Source organism: Podarcis muralis, chromosome 4, assembly GCF_964188315.1.
Source record: "Podarcis muralis chromosome 4, rPodMur119.hap1.1, whole genome shotgun sequence".
NCBI classification, from domain to species: domain Eukaryota; kingdom Metazoa; phylum Chordata; class Lepidosauria; order Squamata; family Lacertidae; genus Podarcis; species Podarcis muralis.
Genome location: NC_135658.1, coordinates 75,612,575 through 75,639,108, shown reverse-complemented (window position 1 = coordinate 75,639,108; position 26,534 = coordinate 75,612,575). Strand labels below are relative to the sequence as shown.

Here is a 26,534-nt window from a genome sequence, read left to right as displayed (position 1 = left end):
CGAAGAAGGTATGTGGAGAAACTGTGTGTATGTGTGGGAGACATAGATTGCTGGATTCTGATGTTTACTTCAATAGATCTTTTTGTGTTTCCATGGTGGCAGTAAAACTTATCATTCCCTGGGTTGATGTCCAGAAGTTGGAAAGAACCTCCAATATCTTGATGACTGACATTATTCGCATCACCACTCAAAGTAAAGAACGTGATTTCTCTATGTTCCTTAATATTGATGAAGCATTCAGGATAATGGAACAGTTGGCAGATGTAACTCTCCGCAGGCTACTGGATAATGAGGTCTTTGAACTGGATCCAGGTTTGCAAGATCCTACTCTGATCACCAAGAGGTAAACAGTGACATCGTTTTTGTTGCTTTTTGTTGAAGGGGTCTCATATTTTAAGTAGTATTCCGCCCCCCGCCCCCCCACTACTACCTTTGTGTCATGAAGTCTAAATAAAGAGCAAATCTATCTGGGAAAGGGCGGGGAACAAAATACAAAAATAACTTCAATCAAGTAAGTCCTGTGACCCTTGTGGTATTATTCAGAACCAGTCACATCTTTAGCATTTCTCTGTAATGCAGGAAGACACACAAGCTTTTTCAGCCCAATGGTCACATTTTGTTGTGGGCAATCTCCTGGAGGCCACATGCCAGTCTTAATTTGTGCAAGAACTTCGCTGAGTAATGCTTTGTTGTACAACTTCACACTCTGCTTTTTTTTTTTTTTTAAGCAATAATAACAGTAATAATAGTAATAATTTATTTATATGCTGCCCATCTCACTGGGTTGCCCCAGCCACTCTGGGCAGTTTCTAACACATTAAAACACAGTAAAACATCAACCATTAAAAAATTTCAGATGTCTTCTAAAAGTCAGATAGTTGTTTATTTCCTTGATATCTGATGGGAGGGCATTCCACAGGGCGGACACCACTACCGAGAAGGCCCTCTGCCTGGTTCCCTGTAACCTCACTTCTCGCAGTGAGGGAACCAGCAGAAGACCCTCGGAGCTGGACCTCAGTGTCTGGGTTGAACAATGGGAGTGGAGATGCTCCTTCAGGTATGCAGGTCCAAAGCTGTTAAGGGCGTTAAGTCACCAACACTTTGAATTGTGTTTGTAAATGTACTGGGAGCCAGTGTAGATCCTTTAAGCCTTGTGTTATATGGTCCCGGCAGCCACGCCCAGCTGCATTCTGCATTAGTTGTAGTTTCCGAGTCACCTTCAAAGGTAGCCCCGCCAAAGCAAACACATTTTCCCCATTATGTAGTATAACATCTTGCCTTGCCAGTACATTTTCCTTTAAAAAGAAAGAAAGAAAAAGAAAGAAATATATTGAGTTGAATCCAGGCTTGATTTGGCAGAACTCTGCTGATTCCATGCACCCTGGGACAGAAGAGTGGGGAGACAATTTTCAGCAGCTCTTCCTTCCCCCAACCCCAGATGCCTCCCCAGATCTGCTTTGGATGGTTTGAAGACCATTCAGAACAAAGTGGATAAATGGCACATGGATTTGGAGGGGGAAGGAGGGTGCTAGAAAATGCCTCCTCCCACTTCCATCTGCAACAACCACTGAATCAGGGTCCCATCCACGAATGGAAACAGTGGTTCCATTTGCAGTGGGATGTGTCTGGATCTATTCCAGTTGTGTGTTTCCCTGTAGTTCATCATTTGGGAAGAGATGAGATTTCCAGCCAATTTTCCCTAAAGCAGAGATGGAGATCCTGCGACCCTCCAGAGATCGCTGAACTCCGAATGCCCATCAGCCGCAGCCAGCATGACCAATGGACAAGGATGATGGAAGTTGTGGTCAAACAAAATCTGGAGGGCCACAGGTTCCCCACCCCTAGGATAATAAAGGATAATGCTCAGGCAGTGAATTACAGAAGAATTAACCAGCATTTGCTCCCAAAAGCAAAGAGAGATTGAAGTATTACATAACCACAAAAGCTCTTTATTTTAAATGCCCCGAAATGCTTTCAACAGTACCCAGACATAAGATCTTCTTAATATGAGTGTTTTAAAACGTCCTCTTATTAATGGACTCTGTGTGACTGTTTGCCCAGAATGTGGAAAGCACAAAAACGTTGTGTATTTTATTTTGCTACATATGTGATATTGCTTGTGCATTTTATTTTGCTACATTATGTGATATTGCAACTTATAATGAACATTTTCTGGTTTGAATTGCATGATTGAGCAGCTGCTTTCTTATAATCTTGCCTGGATTTTCTTAGTGTGTATAATTAGTGCAGTAGGCAGCCACACTCTACGGAGTCCTGTATTAAAAGCAGCAGTTTGGGGGCACAGCTGGACTTTCTCCAAAGTCTACCTTTCCCCCTTGAAATTCAGTGTTCAGAATAAGTTAGAATTGTTTTCCAAATCTGCAGCATGAATTTCTTTGTTTATATGGTATTAAACAAAATGCCATTTTAAACTTCAGAATTCTTTATATGTTACGCTATTTATGTCACATACCTGTGGTTCTTAAACATTTTCGTACTGAGGATTATTATTCTGTTTCGTTTGCTCTTTGCAGTCCAACACATTTTCTTTCTTTATAGCTATTGTGTGGGACCACACTTAAAGCTTTCAAAATGATTTCTTGCTTAGAAGGATATTTCAAGCAAAGGTTTACAGAGTGGACGAAGAATTATGGAATTAAGTAAAGTTGCTATAAAGGATTACTTCATTCTGTGGCCCAACACATTTCCAGCTGCTGCAGCTTTTTCAAAGAGTACAAAAATAAGCACATTCCTTATAATAGAGCAGGTCTCTCTCACACTGAACCACATTAAGTCTTTTTAAAAGCAATGCCTTAAATACAGAGCTGTTCACTCCTTGTGTGAGTGGAAGGCACTTCCACTTATGCAAGAAGAAGTCTGATTTTTGCTGATTTCCCCTTCCCACCAAAGCCCCTTACACTTCATTCCATGGCGCACTGCAAGTTCCATCACCATCAAGTTTGACTTGAAGAGCAAGGAGAGAGATAATCGCTGCAGCCATGCTGCACTTTAGAAGTCCTATGCACACCTATGTAGCTCAGCGCAAATGGAGGGATGGCCCTCCCAACAGATGTAGGGCCCATGTGTTTCTGAAATACTGAGAGCCCTTTGGAAACGCTGCCCCAGTGCAAGGCTCTAGTTTGTGTTGTGCTACACTTTAGTTTGTGCTACACTTTAGCCACTCAGCAGTCAATGATATTAAATGTTTTGGTCAGCTATTCTCTGTATTTCCCCCTTGTTCAATGCATACTGCTAATGCTGTATTTAAATGCATAAAATAGAATTTTAAAAATAGGAAGTTATCACAACTCTCCCATAAAGTGTAACAAAATCTCTCCATTTACATTGAGCATGAGTGGCATCTAACAGCTCAACTCTGCTAAAAAGCCCTAAATTTAAAAAGTACTATATAGGTGTATTTTATACACATATTTAAAGCTTAATATATACAGTGATTGTACAAAGTATACTGTGATATCTGTTGTCTTTCCAAGAACAAGCATTTTAGAAACTATTTTCGTGAGAGAGTAGTTCACTCACCCTTCATATAGATACTGGCAAAGAGGCTTCTACAAAATGAACTGGAGATGTTGTCACTGATTCAACTCTGTTTTGGTCAGAATGGAAAAATATTTTTGTGCTGAGCCAATGCAACACTTAGTCATACTAGCAGATTGTTAGTTGACTTTGTCAGGTGATTATTTTTTTTCTTGTGAGGAAACTTTGACTGTAAACACAATCTTTTCTTCCTTTGACTACAGTTTTCTGTTGTTTGTCTTTAAACAAAATAAAAAATTTCTGACTTGCTTCAGAAGTCCAGCTAGTCTGTTCTAGGGTTGCCATACATCCAAAATTTCCCAGACATATCTGGAATACCGCAGTCAGCAGCAGTGTCCAGGCAGAAATTGGGGAAATGTCCGGGAAAATCCGGACATACGACAGCCCATGTCGGCAGTGCCGTTTTTGCCGTTTTTCCATAAAGGTAGCTCAAAAACAGCATTTTATTTTATTTTATTTTTGCTTTTGCACCCAAAACTAAACAACTTTGACAAATCAATCAATCAATCTGTGGATTTTCACTGTTTAAAATATGGCAACCCTATCTGTTCTGGATTTTGAAATGGTTGCAAAACTGTCCTCTGTACTAAGCAAAATGGCCCACCAAGCTGTTTTATTAAGCTGCTGTCACAAATGAAAAAGGCATTCTAAATTCTTAAAACTACTTGAGCAGGGGGAGTTGATGGATTTCTGTTGTCAAATGAAGCACAGATGCCAGAAGGCACTCCTTAGATTCTTTAGCCCACACTTTGCATTCTTTTACTGAAACAGAGAGGGAGACTATTTCTTCCTTAAAGCAAACTGTTTTGAAGAAAAAAATAATGTGCTATGAAGAGAACTGTAGAACTTAAGTGATAAACTGGTATATTCATAGGCACCCATATCATACTTGTGTTGCTTATATAGGGTAAGGGGTTTGTGTGCATACACATATGTGCCTGATTAATCACTTGGGAACCCTTGAGGCAGATTTTGCAGGTGCATGGGGAGAGGAGGTGAAGGGGAACTCTATTTCGTGAGTGGAACGCCCCACTTGCAGCGTTGAATACAACTCCTGGCTAATCGAAATGGATCTCATTTGCCACTGCAGTAAATATGCCAGTGAGAATCTTCCAAAGGCGGGCAAAATGCCATTAGCCTGTTGAAGCTGAAGCTTAATGGAAACAAATTTTAAAAAAACGCTCTGGTTTGCTTCCTCTGGGTACATCGCGGGGAGAAGGGTGGGGGAAGTGAGATTCGAGCCATGGTTATCGGCCTGCTTTCTGGCTCATGGTGAGGAATCTGTTGTTGAGCCTATGGCTTACCATGACATGTGAATTGGCCTACTGCAGTTTTATTTTGTTAAATAAGAAAGCAAATCAAGTTGCTTTAAGTTTCAGCCTTTGAAAAACCTTTTGTTCTGTTGCTTCTTTCAAAAGAGATCTTGAGTTCAGAGCACGGAATGAGTACTTCAGAGCTTTCTTCCGGTTACCAAAGAAGGAAAAGCTGCACGAAGTTGCAGATTGTTCCCTGTGGACTCCCTTTAGCCGCTGTCACACAGTTGGAAAGATGTTTGCCTCCGATAGCTATATCTGTTTTGCTAGCAAAGAAGATGGCTGCTGTAATGTTCTAATTCCACTTGTAGAGGTTAGTCTTTTGCCACTTTGAAAATCCATAATTCTTCTAACGAACCACCTTTCTGCTTAAAAAGATACTTAAATGTGAGAACAGTTCTATCTGTTTGTTTATCCTAAGCTGTATAACAACTCATTGCGCGTATGCTTCAGGTAATGTTGAGCAGTTATGTGGTACTTAACAATCAGTCCAGGGTTGCCAATTAAAAAGTAATTGGCTTCTCTCCACTGAGCAATATTAATCCTGGATGTGCAGCTCTATAAAATGTGTTCACAAGAAACTTTGCCACCAGCTAATGTGAAAACGCTGTAGAAATTCTTAATTCAAACCAGTTACACTCTAACAATCTTTAGCCAGTCTGCTATGCTCACAATGAATTTTCCCTACCCTTTCCATGCATGCTTATGTCTTGAAGTGGGATTTCTAAAATCTGCTTGCGGGGATGAAGGTAGGGAGTTCTTCTGGTTTGCACCTTTGGAGTCTGGTAAGCGATCTTGCTTAGATCCTGACACACATAAAGAGCTATTTCAGGCACTCCTAAGTACTTAGGCAAGTGGGTTCTTTCGACCTTTGAGACGCAGAGCCTCGTGCAGAATCAAATTATTTGTCATACTTTTCTGGGTTTTAAAAAAAGGGTTTGCTGTTATGTCTAAAGATCTCTTGGGCAATGGAACCAGTATGATGGTCCTTTGGATGCAGACCTTGGTGTTCCCCATCATAAAGTTTATCACAAACTACCTGAAGAAAAGGGACGCGGGTGGCGCTGTGGGTAAAACCTCAGCGCCTAGGACTTGCCGATCGTATGGTCGGCGGTTCGAATCCCCGCGGCAGGGTGAGCTCCCATCGTTTGGTCCCAGCTCCTGCCCACCTAGCAGTTCGAAAGCACCCTTAAGTGCAAGTAGATAAATAGGTACCGCTTTATAGCGGGAAGGTAAACGGCGTTTCCGTGTGCTGCTCTGGTGCTGGTTCGCTGGAGCAGCTTTGTCACGCTGGCCACGTGACCCGGAAGTGTCTCCGGACAGCGCTGGCCCCCGGCCTCTAGAGTGAGATGAGCGCACAACCCTAGAGTCTGGCAAGACTGGCCCGTACGGGCAGGGGTACCTTTACCTTTACCTGAAGAAAAGCATAGACGTTCAAGTGTGTACATTATTTGTTTATTCTATTTATATCCCACCTTTTCTCCAAAGAGCCCAAGGTGGTGTATACAACTTTCCCCCACTCTCCATTTTATCCTCACAACAACCCTGTGAGGTAAAGCAACTGTGACTGGCCCAAGGTTGACCCAGTGAACCTTATGACCGAGTGATGATACAAACCCTGGTCTCCCGTGGCCTAGGTCTAGTAACTCTAGCCACTACACCACACTGACTCTCGCACTGGTGATGTTAAAGGCAACCAGATCTTGTCTGGTTTACTTCAAAAATAAAAAGCATATTGAGTTAGAGGGGTTCTTGACATGGGAAGAATGTACAGCACAGGATTTTCAAAATAAAAAAAATAGTTACCTCAGACAGGTTTTTCTTGTTTCCACCCCTACATTCCCCGGCCCATTAACAAAGAGCAGAGACTTATTTGCTGTTTCTTCTGTACCTTATACTAGGTTTTCTATTTTATTGGCATTGGGGCAGATCTCTGATGTGAATATATATATTGTGTTCATTTTTTTTTTTAACAGGTAGCTAGTATTGAGAAGATGGAGGACACTAGCCTTCTTCCCAATCCCATCATTATTAGCATAAAAAGCAAGACGGCCTTTCAGTTCATTGAGCTGAAGGACAGAGATACCCTGGTGGAGAATCTGCTTCTAAGATTAAAGAAAGTGAAGGCTAGCAACGCATCGCTCCATAGAAATTTGAAAAGCAAAGAGATGGTATTAAATGTCTAACCTCTTTCAGCTGTATGCTCAGTATATTTTGCTAGTACCTTTAAAACTAGAAGAATACTACTGGTATTATAAATGGGTTCATTTTTTAAAGATAAGATGTGACAAACAATAATTTAAACATGCTCTCTTTCCCGATGTGGCTGCGGAGATAAGAAATGCAGGTCTAGCAGGGAAAAAGCTGGAGGATCACCCCGATTTGTAACCCACTTCTAGCTAGAGGAAAGAGGATGATATATTCTGAAGATATAGGGAAGAAGAGTTGGTGGTTGAGCTCATGACATCTGCTTAGTCCTGTATGTGCACTTACTCACTATAGTGCTGTGTAAATTTATAGCTGTAACACTCCTTAGTTTATATTTTCATCATCTACATAATTAGTTTCACATCTAATTTGCCAAATAGTGTAGAAGAGCAAAAAAGTGTAGTGAGCATAGTTGAAATATATATCTAAAGAGATGGCATGACAGGCTTGCGTATACTAGAGAATTACATTCCTTTTACTTGCTATGGATTTTGTGTATGGATTAGAGGCAGTTCATGGGATTTTTTATTAATGTGCTTTCAGCTGGCTTCAGGTGCTTCTTATTCCAAAGCAGAGAAAATAAAGTCGGTCGATAAACAAGTTTAGTAGATGTTTAGTTGTTGTTATTGGATCTACACAATAAAGCTTTGAAACAGATTCTGTTTGTTCCCCCCCCCCTTTACTTGTGCAGCAAAATTCTCATTCAACACATGCAGATTATGAAATTGGGAACTTGGGGATAGTAGCTTCACAAAGCAATAACGGGAGTGAAAATGACAGCAGCAGTAGACATCTGCTGAATGCAGAGGCCCTGAGTTCAGCATTTCATCCTTCTGGAATAGATGGTCTGGATTTTAGAATGGTATGTAAAACCACAATTTTAGTTATTGGGGACTTTTGAAAAGCTTGTTCACAGTCTCTCCTTGAATTATCTGACATGCTATTAATATTACATATATTTTAGGTACCAGGCAAAACCCTTCCTCTTCTCCCAAGCCTTTGGCTAATTAAACAATCCATGGCCTTTTAAATGGGGTGGGTGGGTTATTGCTTCTGTTTGCTACTATGTTATATTTTTGTGGGTTCATATTGTGATCCTCAGATGAAGGGCAGTATAGAAATCTAATTGTTGTTATTGTTGTTGTTGTTGTTGTTGTTAATAATGATGATGAACCTTGCATTTTAATGATTTTTTGGGGGAGGTGGCATTCTGAAATTCTTCAGAGAGAAACATCTGTCTAAACTATAGGACTGAGGCCTTCCTTCCTTTGTTTACATTAATGACTTCTTTCCTTTCCTTCTGCAATCTATTCTCCTTAGCCCATTCCTTTGTTTGTAGCATATATAGTATATACTTCCTATAGTACATAGGAAATGCTATAGGTTGGAGCAAATACCGTCTGTATCTGAGCAAGGACCATTTCTTCATTTTGAAATCGAAGTTGTAGAAACGGTTTTGCAAGTTGTGTCATAGGAATGATTTAATACCTCCTCAAAACAGATGCAGGTTATGTTGAGAATATGATAATGAGTTGTTACAAAAGCTTCTCATTATAGAGTCTTAAAAATGTAATGTAGGAAATAGTCCCAAGAGACTGTGTGATGCTCTGACTTTTCTTCTGGTGCATTTCATCGTAATTGTCTATGATGGTTTGTGATTGCATATAAACTGTTTCACAGTCGAAAGCTGCTAAAGTGGTGTATAATAAGATAAAAATAAGATATAATGCAAATGACTCAGTGAGCTTAAAAAGCAATAAAACAATATCTACAATTGTACAATTCTTATTGGATTACATGAGATGTTTAGTTAGTTAAATATTGATATGTTACTGCTGTGTTTTATATAAATTGTTCTTAAGTGTTATATGTTAACTGTATTTTGTATTTGTAATATTCTGCAGCCTTTTAAATGTGTTTGTGGGAGGGGTGGTTATTGTTTTTTGTTTTACTTGTGCTTTAGTAAGGCAGTTTTACCTTGTATTTGTATCCTGTGAACTGCCCTGAAATCTTGTGATGAAGGGCGGGATAATAATAATAATAATAATAATAATAATAATAATAATAATACCCCACCCATCTGGCTGGATTTCCCCAGTCACTCTGGGTGGCTCCCAACTGAATATCAAAAACACAATACAGCATTAAACATTAAAAACTTCCCTGTACAGGGCTGCCTCCAGATGTCTTTTAAAAGTAAGATAGTTGCTTATTTCCTTGACATCTGATGGGAGGGCGTTCCACAGGGCAGGCACCACTACCGAGAAGGCCCTCTGCCTGGCTATTGATAATAATAATAAATAATAGTAATAGTAATATGTTAGTTTGTCATTGTGGATCTGGTATGGCTGGGATGGAGAACTTGTGGTCCTCCAGTTGTGGTTGGACTTCATGAGCATCTGCATATTCACTTTCCCTGTGCTATTGTACTGAACTGTTTTTTATTGTCTAGAATGATAGCTCGGTCAGTAAAGCATGAGACTCTTAATCTCAGGGTCATGAGTTCAAGCCCCATTTTGGGCAAAAGATTCCCACATTGCAGGGGGTCGGACTATAGATGAGCCTTGTGAACTCTTCCAACTCTACAATTCTAGGATTTGCCTATATTGATTGTAATTTTGATATTTAAAATTGACGATTTAGCACTTTTTGCCAGCTGTTCTAGACTTCTTGCTAGAAGGAAAAAGCAGGATATAAGTATTAAAGGAAATTAGACATTTCCTAATTTTCTGCTTTCCCTGTTGCATAACTGGCTAATGGCTTGCATACAGGCTTTCCAGATAATATTCATATTTGCAGCTGTCTTCCTGCTGCTTTGGAGCTGCATAAATATTGACCAATATACAGGACTGTAACAGCATTCTGTAGTCTATTTTTTGTTGCATTGTCCATCACTACAAACAAATAGCTTTCTCTGAACGAGAGGCTATTCCATTGCATCATGGCTTGTATAAATATGATGGATTTAACATTCCTCTCTTGGCTTTCAGTCTAGGGAGCAAATCAAAGAGAGCCTGTGGAATGATCACTTTGATGAGTATGGCAGAACTGTCTGTATGTTCCGAACAGAAAAAATCAGGAAACTGGTTGCTATGGGCATTCCAGAATCTTTACGAGGCAAACTGTGGCTCTTTTTCTCAGGTGAGAATTCTGCGGTGTGACTTTTCCAAGAAACCTAACCAGGTATTTCACCCTGGAAAGAAGCAAGCGAGAAAGGGAAATGGACTAGATTTATGGCCCCATTTAATTTTCTAGTAATGGAAAAGAACCAGGTGATTTGGGTACAGCCCATAGAGAGAGAAATGTTTCGCTGCTAGCTGCTTAGGGCTATAGGTAATTAAATTATACCCATTTGTTTCATACAAATGGTAAGTAATAAGGTCTTTATACCAAAATAATAGCCTTTATATCAGCAGACATTGCAGAGATGTTATACTTGGCACAAAAAGCTGAAATGAGACGCTTAAGACTTCCTCTGCCATTTCCTTTGCTACAAGCGAAAAGCAGGACTGTTGGAATAAGATAACAATCTCTGATACAGTGTTTGTGATTCAGATATGCAACACTTGCACGATTAAATCCTTCTATTTGAAATGGGATTTAAGACAGAGAATCCTATACTGCTGGCCCCATATTTATGTAAATTAGCAAGTTTTACCATATATAGCAAGTTAGGTTATTGAAGTATTTTCAAACTCACATTCCTTCTGCACAGTGTTTCATATTACAAAAATGTAGTTGTGTGTTCCGGAGTAATTTTTATTTAGGAATATGTTGGATATTCAGAATCTAGTTTCACATAGTTGTTCCTTTGACAAATAGCATATATTTATATTTGGATTCATAACTAATCTTCAGTTCTTGCTTTTCCTTTTCTTCAGATGCTGCAACAGATTTGTATACCCACCCTGGTTACTATGAAAACTTAGTGGAGGTGTCCATGGGCATGTGTTGCATAGCAACAGAGGAAATAGAACGTGACTTGCATCGCTCGTTACCTGAGCACCCGGCCTTCCAGAGTGAAACGGGCATAGCTGCATTGAGGAGAGTTTTGACAGCTTACGCACACAGAAACCCCAAAATTGGGTACTGCCAGGTAAAGAAAGATCCATTACGCCACCAATTTGTAGATGAACTCCTTCGCAAATCACAGGCTTCAGCATGTTAAGGGAGATGCACTCAGGCAGGGGGTGGTCAGTAGAAAAGGCGACAGCTTCTGTCTCACCCTTTCCCCAGTCTCACTTTCTGTGTGAAGTGCAATTGGCCAGCTTACTCTCTGTGCAAGTTAAGATGGTTCCACTGTGCTGTGCTTCATTTATTTCTTCTCTTCATTAGCAATGTGGCCATTAGGGAGACTACCTGTGAAATGCCTCTCAGCTTCTGTGAGCTCTTTGTTTGTAGGTGGCTTTGAACAAAGGTTTTTCTCAGCTCTGTGTCCTGAGATCAGTTAAATGGCGATGCTACAAAGCAGCTGTGCTGTTGCTGAACTCTAAGACCCCTGCCTTGAGGAGATATTTTGTCTTGGGTTACAGGTGGGGAGACCCACACCATGTTCTCATCACTTTCAGAAGCTTATAGTGAAAGAATGAGAACTCAGTTCTGGAGCAAGCTTTTGTTGTCTGTTTCATTACGCCTACATTGTTATACAAACACTAAATTAACAGAAGTCCCTCACTATGTAGGTTGAAAGCTATATCCATACGTTTTGTGCTCCTGGTGGTGCAGCAGTAAAGCTTCTAGCACCTTTCCAAAGCTAACCAGGTTCCAGTATGGTTTCAAATTTGCTGGGAAAACGTCTGTCTGTACATAACCTTTACGTAGGTTATTTAACCTCAGTTCTAATGATTTTATTTTTTTAAAGCTCTCATTACATGTTTTTAAAAGGGGTTGCAGCAACTAAAATTGTCTTCTTTGACTTTCTAACAGTCCATGAATATCTTAGCCTCTGTTTTGTTGCTGTATGCCAAAGAGGAAGAAGCATTTTGGTTGCTCGTCGCTGTGTGCGAGAGGATGCTTCCAGATTACTTTAATCACCGGGTGATAGGTGAGAGTCTCCTGTTCGCTTCTTACTCTCTTTACTGATTCCTAGGGAAATAAAACAGTCAACACACTGCATATCAGGGCTTGGGAAACTTTGGTTCTCTAGATGTTGTTGGACTCCAGTCCCCATAGCCTTAGGAATAATTGGAGTTTTTGTCCAGCAACAAAAACTGGACAGCTTCCCAACACCTCCTGTCGATTTTCTATTACCTGAATTTGGTGACATAAACTCTGCTCTATATTAAACCCTTTCCTCTCCTGAAGTTTTTATATGGGCATTGGATTCTTTATATTGGGCAGTATAAAAACGGCTCCATGGCTTATTTTTCATAGTTGAGATTAGGTTGCGTATTGTATGTGTAGCGGATGGAAATGCTCTATTTTTATTGCATCAATCCCCTGTTGCCACTTTCTTTTGACAGCCGTTTCAGATAGTACTTACGTTTTATTGCACTTTTTATATTGAAGTGTTAAGTTCTGCCATATTATTATTTCATAGATGCTCCCCAAAGGGTGTTACAGATGCTTTTCCCACCCCCACCCCTTTAAAAAGCTTTGAAACCATTCAATATTGTGATCTGTTAAGAGGAGGAATGAGGCTTGAATCCATAAAATAATTGTATTAAATTATAAAGCTAAAGGAATTATTTATTTCAACCTTGGCTGACGTTATCCACTGTGATTTCCAGGTGCTCAGGTGGATCAGTCTATATTCGAAGAGCTAATCAAGGAGCGGTTGCCAGAACTGGCTGAACATATGAAAGACCTTTCCACACTGGCTTCCGTTTCCCTGTCGTGGTTCCTCACTCTCTTTCTCAGTATCATGCCCCTAGAAAGTGCTGTTAATGTTGTCGACTGTTTCTTCTTTGATGGGATCAAAGCCATTTTCCAGTTTGGCTTGGCTATCCTTGAAGCCAACGCTGTAGAACTGTGCAACAGCAAAGATGATGGACATGCCTTGATGATTCTGAGCAGGTATTGTTCTGACTACTATGTTTCAGTGCTGCAATGCTAACACGGCTGCTTTAAAAAAAAAAATTGTTTATTTAACAGTAATAAAATGATACAGAGAAACTTGTTCCAAACATTTAATGACAACGCTTGCCTCCCTACTATGCTTTTTAGTAGCTGTTTTCAAAGAAAAGAACCACATATTCCAGAAACTTGATAAGTCGTGCTACTTTTAATTTCTTCCCTAAAGCAAAGAAAATTGCAGTTCCTGGCTTCATAAAGGGATATGATCACCTGAGGGACGCGGGTGGCGCTGTGGGTAAAAGCCTCAGCGCCTAGGGCTTGCCGATCGAAAGGTCGGCGGTTCGAATCCCCGCGGCGGGGTGCTCTCCCGTTGTTCGGTCCCAGCGCCTGCCAACCTAGCAGTTCGAAAGCACCCTCGGGTGCAAGTAGATAAATAGGGACCGCTTACTAGCGGGAAGGTAAACGGCGTTTCCGTGTGCTGCGCTGGCTCGCCAGATGCAGCTTTGTCACGCTGGCCACGTGACCCGGAAGTGTCTTCGGACAGCGCTGGCCCCCAGCCTCTTGAGTGAGATGGGCGCACAACCCTAGAGTCTGTCAAGACTGGCCCGTACGGGCAGGGGTACCTTTACCTTTACCTTTTTTTTATGATCACCTGGGAACAGCTTCTAGGCAGAGAACAAGCCTGATCTGGTTCAGTAAGGTGTTTATTTAAAAAATGAGAAGTGAAATCTAGGACTGCTTTTCACTGAGTGTAATAGAGTGCATTAACAGAAAGTGGATTTAAATGTTTTTTCTTTATTTATTTCAGGTTCTTAGATCATGTTAAGAATGAGGAAAGCCCTTTGCCCCTGATTGGCAACCAGCATGCCTTTTTCAGTGATGATATAGAGCCCTGTCCTACAACAGAAATAGCAGACCTAATTCGGGATTCTTATGAGGTAACAGTGAAATGGTAGTTGGACGTTCTGGCTGGAAACTCACTAAGTGTTTAAATATCAGTTTTATGTTAACTTGAGTCAAAATACAGATAGCACAACTATGGTAAATATGGTACATGTTCTGGTTTAAACATACTGGCTATATTATATATTTTTAAATGTACACTGAGATGCAGGCTGAAGCAAAAATCGATTCTTATATTTTAGAAATTTGGAGACCATTCTGTGGAGCAGATTGAGCACATGCGCTACAAACACAGGATCCGTGTTCTGCAAAGCCACGAAGAAACCACTAAACAGAACGTGGTGAGAATGCTCAAAAGTTAGAATGTTTCATTTATTTTAAAATTGTGCTAGGCACATGCCATAAGCAGGGTTTTCTACAGTGCTCATAGATTGAAACATATGAAAATCTACCTAACGATTAATTTTGATTTTTAAAAGGAGCAAAATGTGACACCTAAAATTACAGAGCTGTTCAGTATTGTGAATGGCACAATCCATATGAAATGTCTCTGCTTTAAAGCTGCGGAAGGAGAGGAGTTAAGCCACTTGTGATTTGTTATTTCTGTTTCTTGTCCAAATGGGAAAGTGCTTCTCTGCCTCACAAATAGGGCAAGGGGACAAAATCTTGGCAGGTGATTTTGGTAGCTCTACTTGTGGGCAAATTAGTCCAGCAAGCGGCAGACACCTTGCTGTAAACTGAAAGGGCTAGGGATCTTGGCGATGGAGGACAGCAATAGATTATCTCTCATTCCCTGTTTTTCTGCCATGTAGGAGAACGTGGCTGATACTTAGTGTTGGGTGGGCAAGAGATAGACAGGAGATGACTTGATAAAACAGGTGTCAGATTACGATTCTAAAACAAGACAAGAAGGTAACACACAAGAAAGGTGGAATACCTAAGCATTCCAGATTTTAACTATACTAAGTTGCTGTGAGAAGTGATATTGCCAGCAGCTATGCCAGGTTACCACTAGGCTCACTCCTGTTTTCTCTTAAGCTTAGAGTTGTCATCCCGGATGTCTCCATCGCTCCAGAAGACTTGGAAGAACTGTATGGCTTGTTTAAGGTATGCAAAACACTGAAAAAATGCATGTAATCCCAGAAAAGAATATTGTATGGTTATATCCTGTGTTAGCCATCCTCAGGTCTATCTATAGATCTATATCTAAGCTTATAGATAGATATCTTAGAAATCAACCAGACAATCCTGTCTTGCATACTATTAGTTTTGCTATTTCTTTTTTATCCTTGGTAGCTTTTTCAAGGATGTAAAAAGTGTGTGTGTGTGTGTGTGTGTGTGTAGAACCTGCATGCCTTCAGATGTTGTTGGACCCCAAATGTTGTTGGATCCCATGGTCAATTGTCAGGGATGATAGTTCCAACAGCTGCTGGTGGGTCAGATTCCCTTCTCCTATTCTAAAGGAGCCTTTGAAATGGCTCCTTTTCCCTGTCAATGTCTTTTTTTAAAAAAAAGGTATAGGGTAAGTTGGATGGAGAACACAGGCCCATTTGCAGCCCTCCTCTGCCTAGCCTTAGCGACTTTCAGCAGGCCATAGCCTGCTCTGCCCCCTTCTTGGCTGCTTTTATGTGAATGGAATGTGTCCTATGGTGGTGAAATGCCTCCTACTTGGCTGGATTGAGAAGGGTGCGTGTAGAAAACATACTGGAATGTAGTTACTGTGCAAAGGCAAGAGCCATATTCAGGAGTGCTTGCAGGTTCATTGTTTTACGTCTAGATTTTGTAATTGTATCTGGGTCTTTCCCCCTCTAATGTTTCATTATTTTTTTAAAATTCTCCTTAGAAAGAACATCTAATAAGCTGCTACTGGGAATGGAATAGTGCAGTTGTAATTCAGCGCCACAATCCAAGCAGACCTTACGCAGAGCAATACAGAATTGACTCTCGGCAGTTCACTAACCTGTATAAACTTGTTTCACCCTGGACATGTGGTGAACATACTGAAGTTCTAGCAGAAAGGACATTCCGGCTTTTGGATGAAAACATGGACCATCTCATTGAATTCAAAGCTTTCGCTGGCTGCTTAGGTAAATACATCTCTAAAGATGCAACAGCCATTGGGAACTTATCAGAAGTGGGTGTGCAGGTGTACACCAGTCAGGATGACAGAATGTCATGTGGTGTGCGTGTTCCTGGTAATTTGTCTCTTTTTAGGATTCTTCCAGGTCACAAAACCTTTTGTGACACCCTTGCAATGGGTCCTGAGATTTTATGCTGTTGTCTACAAAGAAACAGTGGAAGCTTCAAATATGCTTTTCTACAAGTCTTACATTAATTTAACAGTCCCTTTTTAATCCCTTAGTGCCTGTGGAACCATTAAAATCTTAGCCTGGCCAAAGGATAGGAAATAGCTTCCCTTACAGGTGGCTTAGATTCGTTTTTAAAATCTGCAAGTGTTTTGTTTTTCAGCAGGAGGCCTTATTTCTATCTGAAAGTCTCTGGAGGCTTTTGAGATGCAAACTGGGGACAATAGGCATTCTTAATCAAGTGCCTTCCAGCCCACAGTTCAGTTATATGACTTTTGATATTTACACAAGGGTCAAGCGCGTAGATTAGGTTCTAAACCAAATTGTCTGCAGATACTATGATGGTTTCTCACATAGTTTTATTCCTTCGTGCTTCAAGAATGAAGGTCAAGCCTCTGATACACTTTCTTCCTCACACAGATATTATGTACAATGGAGAAATGAATGAAAAGATAAAACTGTTGTACAAGCTGCACATTCCTCCTGGTAAGAATCTTACAGGACCCCCCTCCCTTTTCGTACTGCTTGAATCATCCTTTTTTTGTTATATTATGGAAAGCCAGTGTGTTTAAAGTGCAGTTGTATACGTAGTGACTCAGCTTTGATATCCTGCAGTTTCTTCCTGAAGCACCACTTGCCCTCCCTTTATATGAGCCAGTAACATTCCTCCTCTAACAGGCCGTTCATGGTGGGTCCAAAATGTTTGTATGAAGTTGGCATGAGCACTGAGGCCTTTGAGCCTCTCCCTCAGCCCTAGGGGCCACAAGGGAAAACAAGGGGAAATGTAGGAACTCACAAGGAACTGTTACGCCTAAAATAAACATTTTGTGATCATCAATGGTCTCTTTTGTAGCCCTCACAGAAAAAGACAGGGACAGCCAATCACCACTGAAGAATCCTTTGTTGTCAACTTCAAGGCCGCTAGTAATTGCAAAATCAAATGGTAAGTGATCTGGTTTGCAAATGGGTATCTGCTTCCCCCTACCCTGCCCCAACTTAGCATATGCAATTCATTGCCTGTGTTAATGACCACCACCTTGGATGATTTTTTAAAGGGCTTAAAACAAAAGCAAACTGTCAGTGACGATGGCTATATCCTACACATGATATCTGCAGGTTCAGAGGCAGTAAGGCTCTGAAGCCTCTAGCTTGCTCCTAGAGAACCTATTTCCCCCACGTCCTGTATTTGAGCCTCACAAGAGGAATCTGGCTGGCCACTGTAGGAAACAGGATGTTAGACTAGACTTTGGTCTGATTCACCAGAGCTCCCTAAATTCATTTTATTTACATTTTCCTTCCTCCTTTGTCGAAATGAATTGTAATGTCATTTATATCCTGCTTTCCAGGTGACACCATAGATTATCAGAAACAACTGAAGCAGATGCTGAAGGACTTAGCCAAAGAAAAAGATGCCAAGGCTGAAAAAGAGCTACCAAAAATGTGCCAGGTAAGACATGATGAGATGTTAAGATGCAGTTCTCAAGAGTTTTGACAACGTAAGCATCTATTGGTCTGCCTAAGCCACTTCCACATTTGGTCACCTATCTTTGTCTGTGGAGTAAACATGTAATGTTAGCCTCTAGCAACTCACTATACTCATGAAAATGCTCAAGGCTCATGGGAATAATTTTGACAAAATTATGTTCAGGGATGGGAAACCTGTTGACAAACATCTGGCAGTGGTGGGGGGGGGTGGAGACAGTGGTTCTTCTCTCCCACTGGCCAGTTAAAACTAGATGTCACCATATCAAAACTGGAACCAACTGCAGTAATGCAGGCCACTCCCTGACCCAACATAGAGCGAGAATGGATGTCTGAAGAGAAGCCTTTCCTTGGAGGCTTGCACACTCTGGTCCTAGTGCAGTCCAATTTGATTCCACAGAAACCTACGCATCTAGGCTTCCCTTCTTCCACTGTCCCATGTTCAATTTCGGCAGATACACAATGTCACCCCCTCCCCGCTGTATAGCCCTTCTTCGCTTTAACATTAAGTGGGCTAACGAAGTATCTTTTTGGGGCTGCGGATAAATTAAATCACTTCTGTTGCCTTACCATTTTATGTACAGTGGTGCCTCGCAAGACGAAATTAATTCGTTCCGCAAGTCTCTTCGTCTTGCGATGCACGGTTTCCCATAGGAATGCATTGAAAATCAATTAATGCGTTCCTATGGAAACCGCCTTCAGACCAGGTCCGGGGACAGTCTGTCCCCCGACCTCTTCTGAAGGCTGGGGGGGGGGGGACAAGGGGTTTTCTTCCCACCCCCAGCATTTTAAAAAACCCCGGGACAGCGGAGGACTTCTCCGCTGTCCGGGGCGATTTAAAAGCCCCTGGGAAGGCAGGCAGGGGGGACAAAGACTTTCGCCCCCCGACAGCCTTCAGAAGAGGTCCAGGACCTCTTCTGAAGGCGGGCGGGGGGCGAAAGTCTTTGCTCCCCCCCGCCTGCCTTCAAAAGCCTTCCGGGAAGGCGTTTCTCCGCTCTCCCGGGAAGGCAGGCAGGGGGGAACAAAGACTTTTGCCCCCCGCCGGCCTTCAGAAGGTGTTCCCACCCCGCCACCCGGCTTCGGAGCATCCTTCCGAAGCTGGGCGGCGGGAGGAGGTGTTCCTGCCCCGCCGCCCGGCTTCGGAGGAGCCTTCCGAAGCCGGGTGGCGGCGGGAGGTGTTCCCGCCCCGCCGCCCGGCTTCGGAGGAGGTCCGAGGACAGTGGGGAAGACGCGCTGCGCTTCCCTGCTGTCCCGGAGATTTCCCTATGGGCTTTCGTCTTGCGAATGAAGCCCATAGGGAAATTCGTTTTGCGAAGCGCCTCCAAAACGGAAAGCCCTTTCGTCTAGCGGGTTTTACGTCTTGCGAGGCGTTCGTCTTGCGGGGCACCACTGTATGTCCAATTGATACGCAGGTCCTTTTGGACCTAGAATAGGGCAGAATGGGAGCAGGGCACGCCAGGAATGGAACCCCACACAAAATGGTTGCCGTCTGTATAAGAAATGTCTTAGCTAGACTTGTGAGGATTCCTGAAAAGTGCCAATCATTGTGTTTGCCATGTATCTTGGAGCACTCTGCATAGCATTAGCAATGGAGTTTACTCTGAGAGTTACCACTGTGTGCCTGTTTCAACAGTTACTCCCAGAAACATTAAACAGGGATTTCTGAGTGCTAGGGAACCAATTAACAGTTAAACTGCCTGTTTGTGAACCATATAAGCAAAGTTTGTGTAATTACTTTGAGGATTATAAATGTGCATGTTAATTCTTTTCCCTTGCAGGCAGGTGGTATTAGTTATCTATTATAGTCTTTCCATTTTTAAGACTGCAGGCAACAAACAAAAATGCATGTCATGTTTTTCAGCGAGAGTTCATCCAGTTCTGCAAGACCTTGTACAGCATGTTTCATGAAGACCCAGAGGAGAACGAGTTGTATCAAGCCATTGCCACAGTGACTACTTTGTTACTCCAGATTGGAGAAGTGGGTCAGAGAAGCAGCAGTTCAGGCTCAGACGACTTTACTGAGGACTTCCAGACTGAGGCATCTACCTCTGATCAGGATGTGGTTTTTACTGACACTGTGAAGACCCCAAAGAATGCAGAGTCTTTACCAATAACTGATGGGGATTGGATTGTTTCATTTGAACACATCTTGGCTTCACTATTAACTGAACAGTCACTCGTCAACTTCTTTGAAAAATCCTTAGACCTCAAATTAAAACTGGAGAATGCAAGGGTAGCTCAATATACCTTCAAAACAAATGGCACCAGCCAGTCATCATCACGAGGTGAGACCGAACCTTTAAGTGTACCATAGCAAATCTCCCAGGCAGTTCATGTTACACCAAAGCGCATCTTGCAACATTAAGTTTTTTGGACTATTTTGATACATTTTCAGTTGAAGAGCTTTAAAACCAAAACACATTTAATGTGGTTTTGACGTTTGTTTTCTTGAATGTAATTTAGGAAGAAAAGGCCATCTTCCCTTTGAATACTGCTGCAGATGTGTTAATATTTCAAAGACAAAAAGCTGAGCTCCTGGTTTGAAAGTGTCGTCTGACTACCGACTGCAGGTTTTATGTACAGTTGCCTTTTTTGCACTAATACCGAATACTTGTTTCAATGCTGGTAATTGAAACCATTAATATATATTAATATATACAAATCAAGACATCAAGATTTGTATGTCTTGCTGAATGTTCAGTGTACATGGACTGTGCTTTTCATGTCTCTGTGTGCGCACATTTCAATAAAAATGCCTTTGTAACTTTTGCTTTTCAAATAGCACCTTTACCTTCAAAATGAATCTGCAGTCATTCACTCTTCCACATTTCCATATTGCTGTCTTAAAATTGATCTGTTGCTCCTGGACCATCAAAGGAATATCAGTGCTGGCTGCGGCTGACAGGAGTTGCAGTCAACAGAAGACCAAAGATTTAATTTCAAGAAATGTTTAGTCAGCCAGTTTGGGAGCCAAAGCAACCTGAATCGCCTCATAACTAGACTTTAAAAAAGACTTAAGTAATGTCATAACATTTTTATTGTAATGAAAGATTAGTTTTCATCCACATTAACAGTCTGTAGGCCTGTAAAAAAGGAGGAAGTTGCGTTAGTTAAAGTTGAATACACAATCCATATTCAGCATGCATTAATTTTAGATTATAGTGTGGAATGGGGAAGGAAGGCAATTTCCCTTCCTGCAGGTTCCCAAAAGTCCAGAGGCCCCTAACTCTCTGGAGACTTTGAGAGAGGAAATGCTACAAATTGCCTCCCCTCCCTGTTCTGCAGATAGATACTGTTCACCAGGGTAGGGACAACAAATGGCGACCAGCCACACACAAAATATCTCTGACATTGTGAGAAATACAGTCCAGGGCAGCAACCCTCCTCGTTATTCTACAATCGGGGGGGGGGGGGGACTTACTTTTGAAAGTGGTAACTGGCACATATGTGACCAGTGTATACAGTTTATTAGGCGAATCCTCATCTTCATTGCGTTTTCTGGATAAACGCACACGGATACGGTAAGGAACATTCCTATAAAAAGGGTGAAAGTATGATTGCGATACAATTAAATCATGGGGGAGGGGTGTTTGCATATTTCAACACCAACATTTACGGAAGTTCCACTCCACCTATTTCCAGTTCTGCAATCCTAACATTTAATAATTTTCCCTTCAAGGCTGTTCTTCATGTCCAAGGGGCAAGAAAAGCCATTTTAGCCATTTTTTATTTTTATAAGTTAACACGATTTATAAGCATCATGAAAAAGAACTTGACTATTGGTCATGCTGGCTGAAGATGCTAGCTGGAGTGCAGCAGCATCTGGAAGGCACCACTGTGGCTACCCCTGGATCAGACCTACTCTTGTAACACATCCTGTTAGCCCAGAAGCAGTGTATTCTAAGAGCAGCATTAGTTCCATAATCCATTTAAGAATGAAGATTGCTCCAGTGTGAAGCAATTCTCCAGGAAAATACAGAATGCTCAGCCCAGATAACATACTTAGAACCACATTTCAAATACTAGCTGTTTTTTCAAGGGATTTGAGAACCATAACATTATTCCCATTAATTAAAGTACTATGATACCAGCCTTTTATTTAAGCTTTGGCCTGGTACCAATAGATGGATAGAAACCCCATGCATGACAGAGAAGGGTAATAATTCTCTCTTCTGTACTCAGCATAGAAATGCAGCTGCCAATCCCCCCGGTAACTTCTGTCATACATCACAATGCCAAAGTGGATATTAAATAGAAATAGAAGCAGTGCCTAGATGTATCTGAACCACCACTAAAATGACTGGCAAATGGTACGTTTTTGAAATATTGCACCAATATACAGTGTAATGTCTTAACACCATATCCTAAGCACATGTGTACTAGTGCAGTAACATTAGAGTGTCCCTCTGTACTAAAAAAAAGTTCGTCACGATACCTTACTCCTTTTGCCCAGACAGCCTTGTTCAAGCGGGTGTCAATGCGTACATCAGGAGTCCCCATCTCCTTCATTGCAAATTTACGGATCTCCTTGAGAGCACGAGGAGCCCGCTTCTTGAAGCCACTGAGAATACAGAAAATATCCAGTAGGCGAAATGAAAAACAAACACACACTACTCCTAAACCTCAGGAACCCCTGTTTGTGCCTAGACTTCAGCATCTGAATAGCATACCCTAGGGATGAGGAGCCTCAGGAACAGGGGCCAAATGTGGCCATCCAAGCCTCTCTATGGACTCAGGACTCTCCTCAAGCCATACTCCCCTATCTTTCTTGCTCCTCAGGTGCTTTCGCCTGACTAGAAATGAGTCTTAACCCCGTGGGAGGAGTAGGGTGGATGTGTGCACATATACAACAGCCTGAGTTTTGTGCGGCTGGAATGTTCCCTGCCCTTCAAAGGCAAGTTGCATCTCTTGCTCTGCCCACTTCTGACTTTGGTCTCGCCACGATCAGCATGCAACGGGGTCCCTTGTGAAGAAAATTCCTCATCCGCACCTACAGTATATAAAACCTGCATAAAGCCACTAGTTACCAAGATGGGCTGGTGGAGAAAGCTAGGCTTTTTTCTTTATTATGCTATTTATTACTTTTTAGGAAAAGGCCTAGAAGTAATTTGAGGAGGTTCGGCTATGATAATTGGGCTTACAAAGGCAAAATTTGAGTTTCTGATGAATCATAAATATTAGAATCTTCTTATTTGCCTTCTAATACCCAGCTCATTCTGGGCCTGCTGTAGGGAAGATTTTTCAGAAAAGTCAAAGCTAAGAACTGACTTCTGCAAAAATTTTGCTTTTCCACACTCCATTAACTATACTTCAAACACAAACTAAGCCAGCTCATCTGGAGATGAGATGAAAGCACAGAAAGATTCAATCAGCTTCACAACTCATGGATGTACAGAAATTAAGCTACTGTTTTTTCCTGTTCAGATTTGTGACTAGAGCATGAACTCCGAATACCTCCCATTATAAACAGGAAGAACGCTAAACCTGTTCCATTGTACATCAACAGTACACCCAAGAGACTATTTCCCCCCTCAATCATAGTGCCAACATTACACAAGTTACCCAATGTCTCTTGAATTTAACAGTGACTTTGCATCCTAAACCCAAAGCCAGGATGCCAGTGAGTTTAATTACAATAGCAGTGTCAACATATTTATGTTATTTGGCCAAGCATTTGCAACGCCTCATTATAAGCATTTACTTATTGGTTCAAGCTGTTTTCTATCAGGCTTTTTACTTGTCTGCCCATCCCCAATCACACATCTTGGAACACTGAAGGGAGGCCCAAACCACCCACCCACCCACCCACCCACACAGTGGTACCTCTAGTTATAAACTTAATTCATTCCGGAGGTCCGTTCTTAACCTGAAACTGTTCTTAACTAGAGGCATGCTTTCGCTAATGGGGCCTCTTGCTGCTGCTGCTGCGCAGTTAGCACACGATTTCCGTTCTCATCCTGGGGCAAAGTTCTCAACTCGAGGTAACTTTTCAAGGTTAGCAGAGTTTGTAACTTGAGGCGCTTGTAACCTGAGGTACCAGTGTGTGTGTAGGTTTTGCCGTTTTTCAGCAAATAAGTATTCATATTTATTTTCGCAATCAAATGCTTTCTTTAAAACCTGTGAATACAATTCCTGTAAACTATAATATTAGGTAACTATTGCTAACTCAAATCAGTACACTTTTGGTTGTTTAACATAAAATCTGGTACAGCTGAATTTTCCTTTGCACATGAATATAAAAGGGCCTTAAGGACCACCTGTAACCCTTTTGGCTTACAACAGAACTTGAGATATTCTGTAGTACAACTGATTCTTTACAAGGCAACAATCAGTATGGTACTTCTAAGCTTTTAACAAAGCTTACAACTCCAAAGTAATGTTTGATGATACAGTCACTTGGACCAATTTCTGCACTGAGTAACAGTGTAACACATTTTCAAAAAATGAAAGAACAAAAAATAAGGACTGCCACTTACACGCCATGGATCCGTTTGTGAATGTTTATAGTATATTCCCGAGTAACCACCTCATTGATGGCTGATCGTCCTTTCTTCTTTTCACCACCTTTCTTTGCAGGAGCCATCTGCACGTCAAAACACAAAAAGCCTTGTTTTACACAGCACAATATGACATACTATCATCATCATTGTTTCTTAAATAGTAGCTCCACAAAGCAATGATAAGAGCAAAAATGACAGAAACAGACATCTGCCAAATGCAGAGGCTCTGAGTTCAGCATTTCCTCCTTCTGGAATAGATGGCCTAGATTTTAGGCCATCCAGTATGTAAAGCCACAATTTTAGTTGTTGACTAAAATTCTAAAAAGACTTTGAAAAGCCTGGTTGCAGTCTCTCCTTGTGTTCTCTGACATGCTATTAGTATTTAGACACCAAGCAAATACATTATTATTCTTCCAGGCCTCTGGCTAATTTAACACTCCATGGCCTTTAAAACTGTTGGGTAATTATTGTTTTCAATTGTTACTGTTATGTATTTTTATGTTTCTATATTGTTAACCGCCCTGTGATCCTAATCATATAAAGGAGTCCCTCTCATCCATGACTCGTCTCTGACCATTCATGTGCAAGAACACAGTACCTGTACAGGTAACAAGTACCTCCACAGAAGTGAAACCAGCTCTGCTAATACCTACTATTTATATGCAATGCTTGTAGCATGTCAAAGCACTTCACATAGACTACCCCATTAATGCTAACATAAACTTTGTGAGCCAGGTGAATATTATTATACTTCAACTGTGGGAGGATTCAGAAATAGTGGCTTACCTTAGGCCACCAACTTGAGTGCTTAAAATTCAGCATGGCTCACACTCTTCACCACCATTGCACAAATCCCCTAAAGCTTCCAGTTTATTAATGCCAGTGTCTTATTTTCTACCAGCCTCACTCTCATGTTGAGTCCACAGTTGCTAGAATTACTTTACTACACAACAAGCAGCTGACTCTGCTGAATCTCAAAAATGTTTTTTTTAACAGGAGAACAGCCCTGTCAGATCATGCCAATAGCCCATCTAGTACAATATCCTGTTCTGACCAGATGCCTGTGGAAAATCTGCAATTAGGATCTGAGCATCTAATGTGGACATTTAAAAAAAGACAGAAAAAGAAAAGGCAGATACAGTGGTACCCCGCAAGACGAACGCCTCGCAAGACGGAAAACCCGCTAGACGAAAGGGTTTTCCGTTTTGGAGGCGCTTCGCAAAACGAATTTCCCTATGGGCTTGCTTCGCAAGACGAAAGCCCATAGGGAAATCTCCGGGGACCTCTTTTAAATGCTAGCGGTGGGGAGCAAAGCCTTTCCCCCCCCCCTCCGGCCTTCAGAAGAGGTCCAGGAAGGCTGGCGGGGGCCGAAAGGCTTTGCTCCCCACCGCCAGCATTTTAAAAGCAGTCCGGGATAGCACGGAAACGCTTCCCGCTATCCCGGACGGCTTTTGAAGGCAGGAGAGGTCCGCGAAGCCTTGGCCGGACAGCTTTTGAAGGCAGGTGGGGGGGGAGCAAAGACTTTCGCCCCCGCCAGCCTTCAGAAGAGGTCCTGGACCTCTTCTGAAGGAGGGCGGGGGGCAAATGTCTTTGTCCCCCCTGCCTGCCTTCCCAGGGGCTTTTAAATCGCCCCGGACAGCGGAGAAGTCCTCCGCTGTCCCGGGGCGATTTTAAAATGCCGCCCGCCAGCATTTTAAGATCGCCCCGGACAGCGGAGAAGCCCTCCGCTGTCCCGGGGTTTTTTAAAATGCTGGGGGTGGGAAGAAAAGCCCTTGTCCCCCCCAGCCTTCAGAAGAGGTCGGGGGACAGACTGTCCCCGGACCTGGTCTGAAGTCGGTTTCCATAGGAACGCATTAATTGATTTTCAATGCATTCCTATGGGAAACCGTGCATCGCAAGACGAAAAACTCGCAAGAAGAAAAAACTTGCGGAACGAATTAATTTCATCTTGCAAGGCACCACTGTATACTTTCAAACTTGTGCCACAATCTGAAAGTACACTTGCAACTCCAGCATTGTGAATGGAAAGATTCTTCCTTCCTGATTCTTCCTTTGTGCCATCTACTCCCTGCCTTTGCTCTCCTCTATATGCTCTAGTTCCACTAATAGAAGGAAAGTGCCAACAAGATTAGAGTTGCAATGGTGTGATTTAGGGACAAAGGGGGGGGACCCTCCTACCCCCAAGAAAAATATAGCCCGTGAAGGAAAAGCACAACCAGTAATCCAAGAACGCTGAGTGTCAGCTAGAA

The 26,534-nt window shown here is 41.9% G+C and overlaps 2 protein-coding genes and 1 long non-coding RNA gene across 4 annotated transcripts in view; 1 reads left to right on the top strand and 2 right to left on the bottom strand.

Annotated features, from left to right (window-relative positions):
* Window positions 1-20,553, top strand: part of TBC1D8 (TBC1 domain family member 8) — a 47,795-nt gene extending 27,242 nt beyond the window's left edge. For both annotated transcript variants that reach the window (XM_028727917.2, XM_028727918.2), the window contains exons 5-20: window positions 103-343; window positions 4,977-5,184; window positions 6,848-7,042; window positions 7,771-7,941; window positions 10,070-10,220; window positions 10,961-11,175; window positions 12,006-12,123; window positions 12,809-13,094; window positions 13,903-14,032; window positions 14,240-14,338; window positions 15,036-15,104; window positions 15,841-16,084; window positions 16,724-16,789; window positions 17,157-17,246; window positions 17,650-17,750; window positions 19,647-20,553. In XM_028727917.2, coding sequence (XP_028583750.2) covers window positions 103-343; window positions 4,977-5,184; window positions 6,848-7,042; window positions 7,771-7,941; window positions 10,070-10,220; window positions 10,961-11,175; window positions 12,006-12,123; window positions 12,809-13,094; window positions 13,903-14,032; window positions 14,240-14,338; window positions 15,036-15,104; window positions 15,841-16,084; window positions 16,724-16,789; window positions 17,157-17,246; window positions 17,650-17,750; window positions 19,647-20,099 — 2,837 coding nt within the window. In that variant the 3' untranslated portion in view covers window positions 20,100-20,553. The remainder of the gene's footprint in view (window positions 1-102; window positions 344-4,976; window positions 5,185-6,847; window positions 7,043-7,770; window positions 7,942-10,069; window positions 10,221-10,960; window positions 11,176-12,005; window positions 12,124-12,808; window positions 13,095-13,902; window positions 14,033-14,239; window positions 14,339-15,035; window positions 15,105-15,840; window positions 16,085-16,723; window positions 16,790-17,156; window positions 17,247-17,649; window positions 17,751-19,646) is intronic.
* LOC144327540 (uncharacterized) lies at window positions 13,150-13,906 on the bottom strand. The gene is made up of 2 exons (XR_013392650.1): window positions 13,747-13,906; window positions 13,150-13,364 (listed from the first exon to the last, which is right to left on the bottom strand). It is a non-coding gene; the product is annotated as an uncharacterized LOC144327540 (long non-coding RNA).
* A 248-nt stretch (window positions 20,554-20,801) lies between the features above and the next one.
* The window catches only part of RPL31 (ribosomal protein L31), a 7,981-nt gene continuing 2,248 nt past the window's right edge, over window positions 20,802-26,534 (bottom strand). Inside the window, exons 2-5 of the mRNA XM_028727922.2 lie at window positions 24,262-24,368; window positions 22,221-22,346; window positions 21,207-21,319; window positions 20,802-20,868 (exon numbers count right to left, since the gene is read on the bottom strand). Of these exons, the coding sequence (XP_028583755.1) occupies window positions 20,837-20,868; window positions 21,207-21,319; window positions 22,221-22,346; window positions 24,262-24,368 (378 nt within the window). The 3' untranslated portion in view covers window positions 20,802-20,836. The remainder of the gene's footprint in view (window positions 20,869-21,206; window positions 21,320-22,220; window positions 22,347-24,261; window positions 24,369-26,534) is intronic.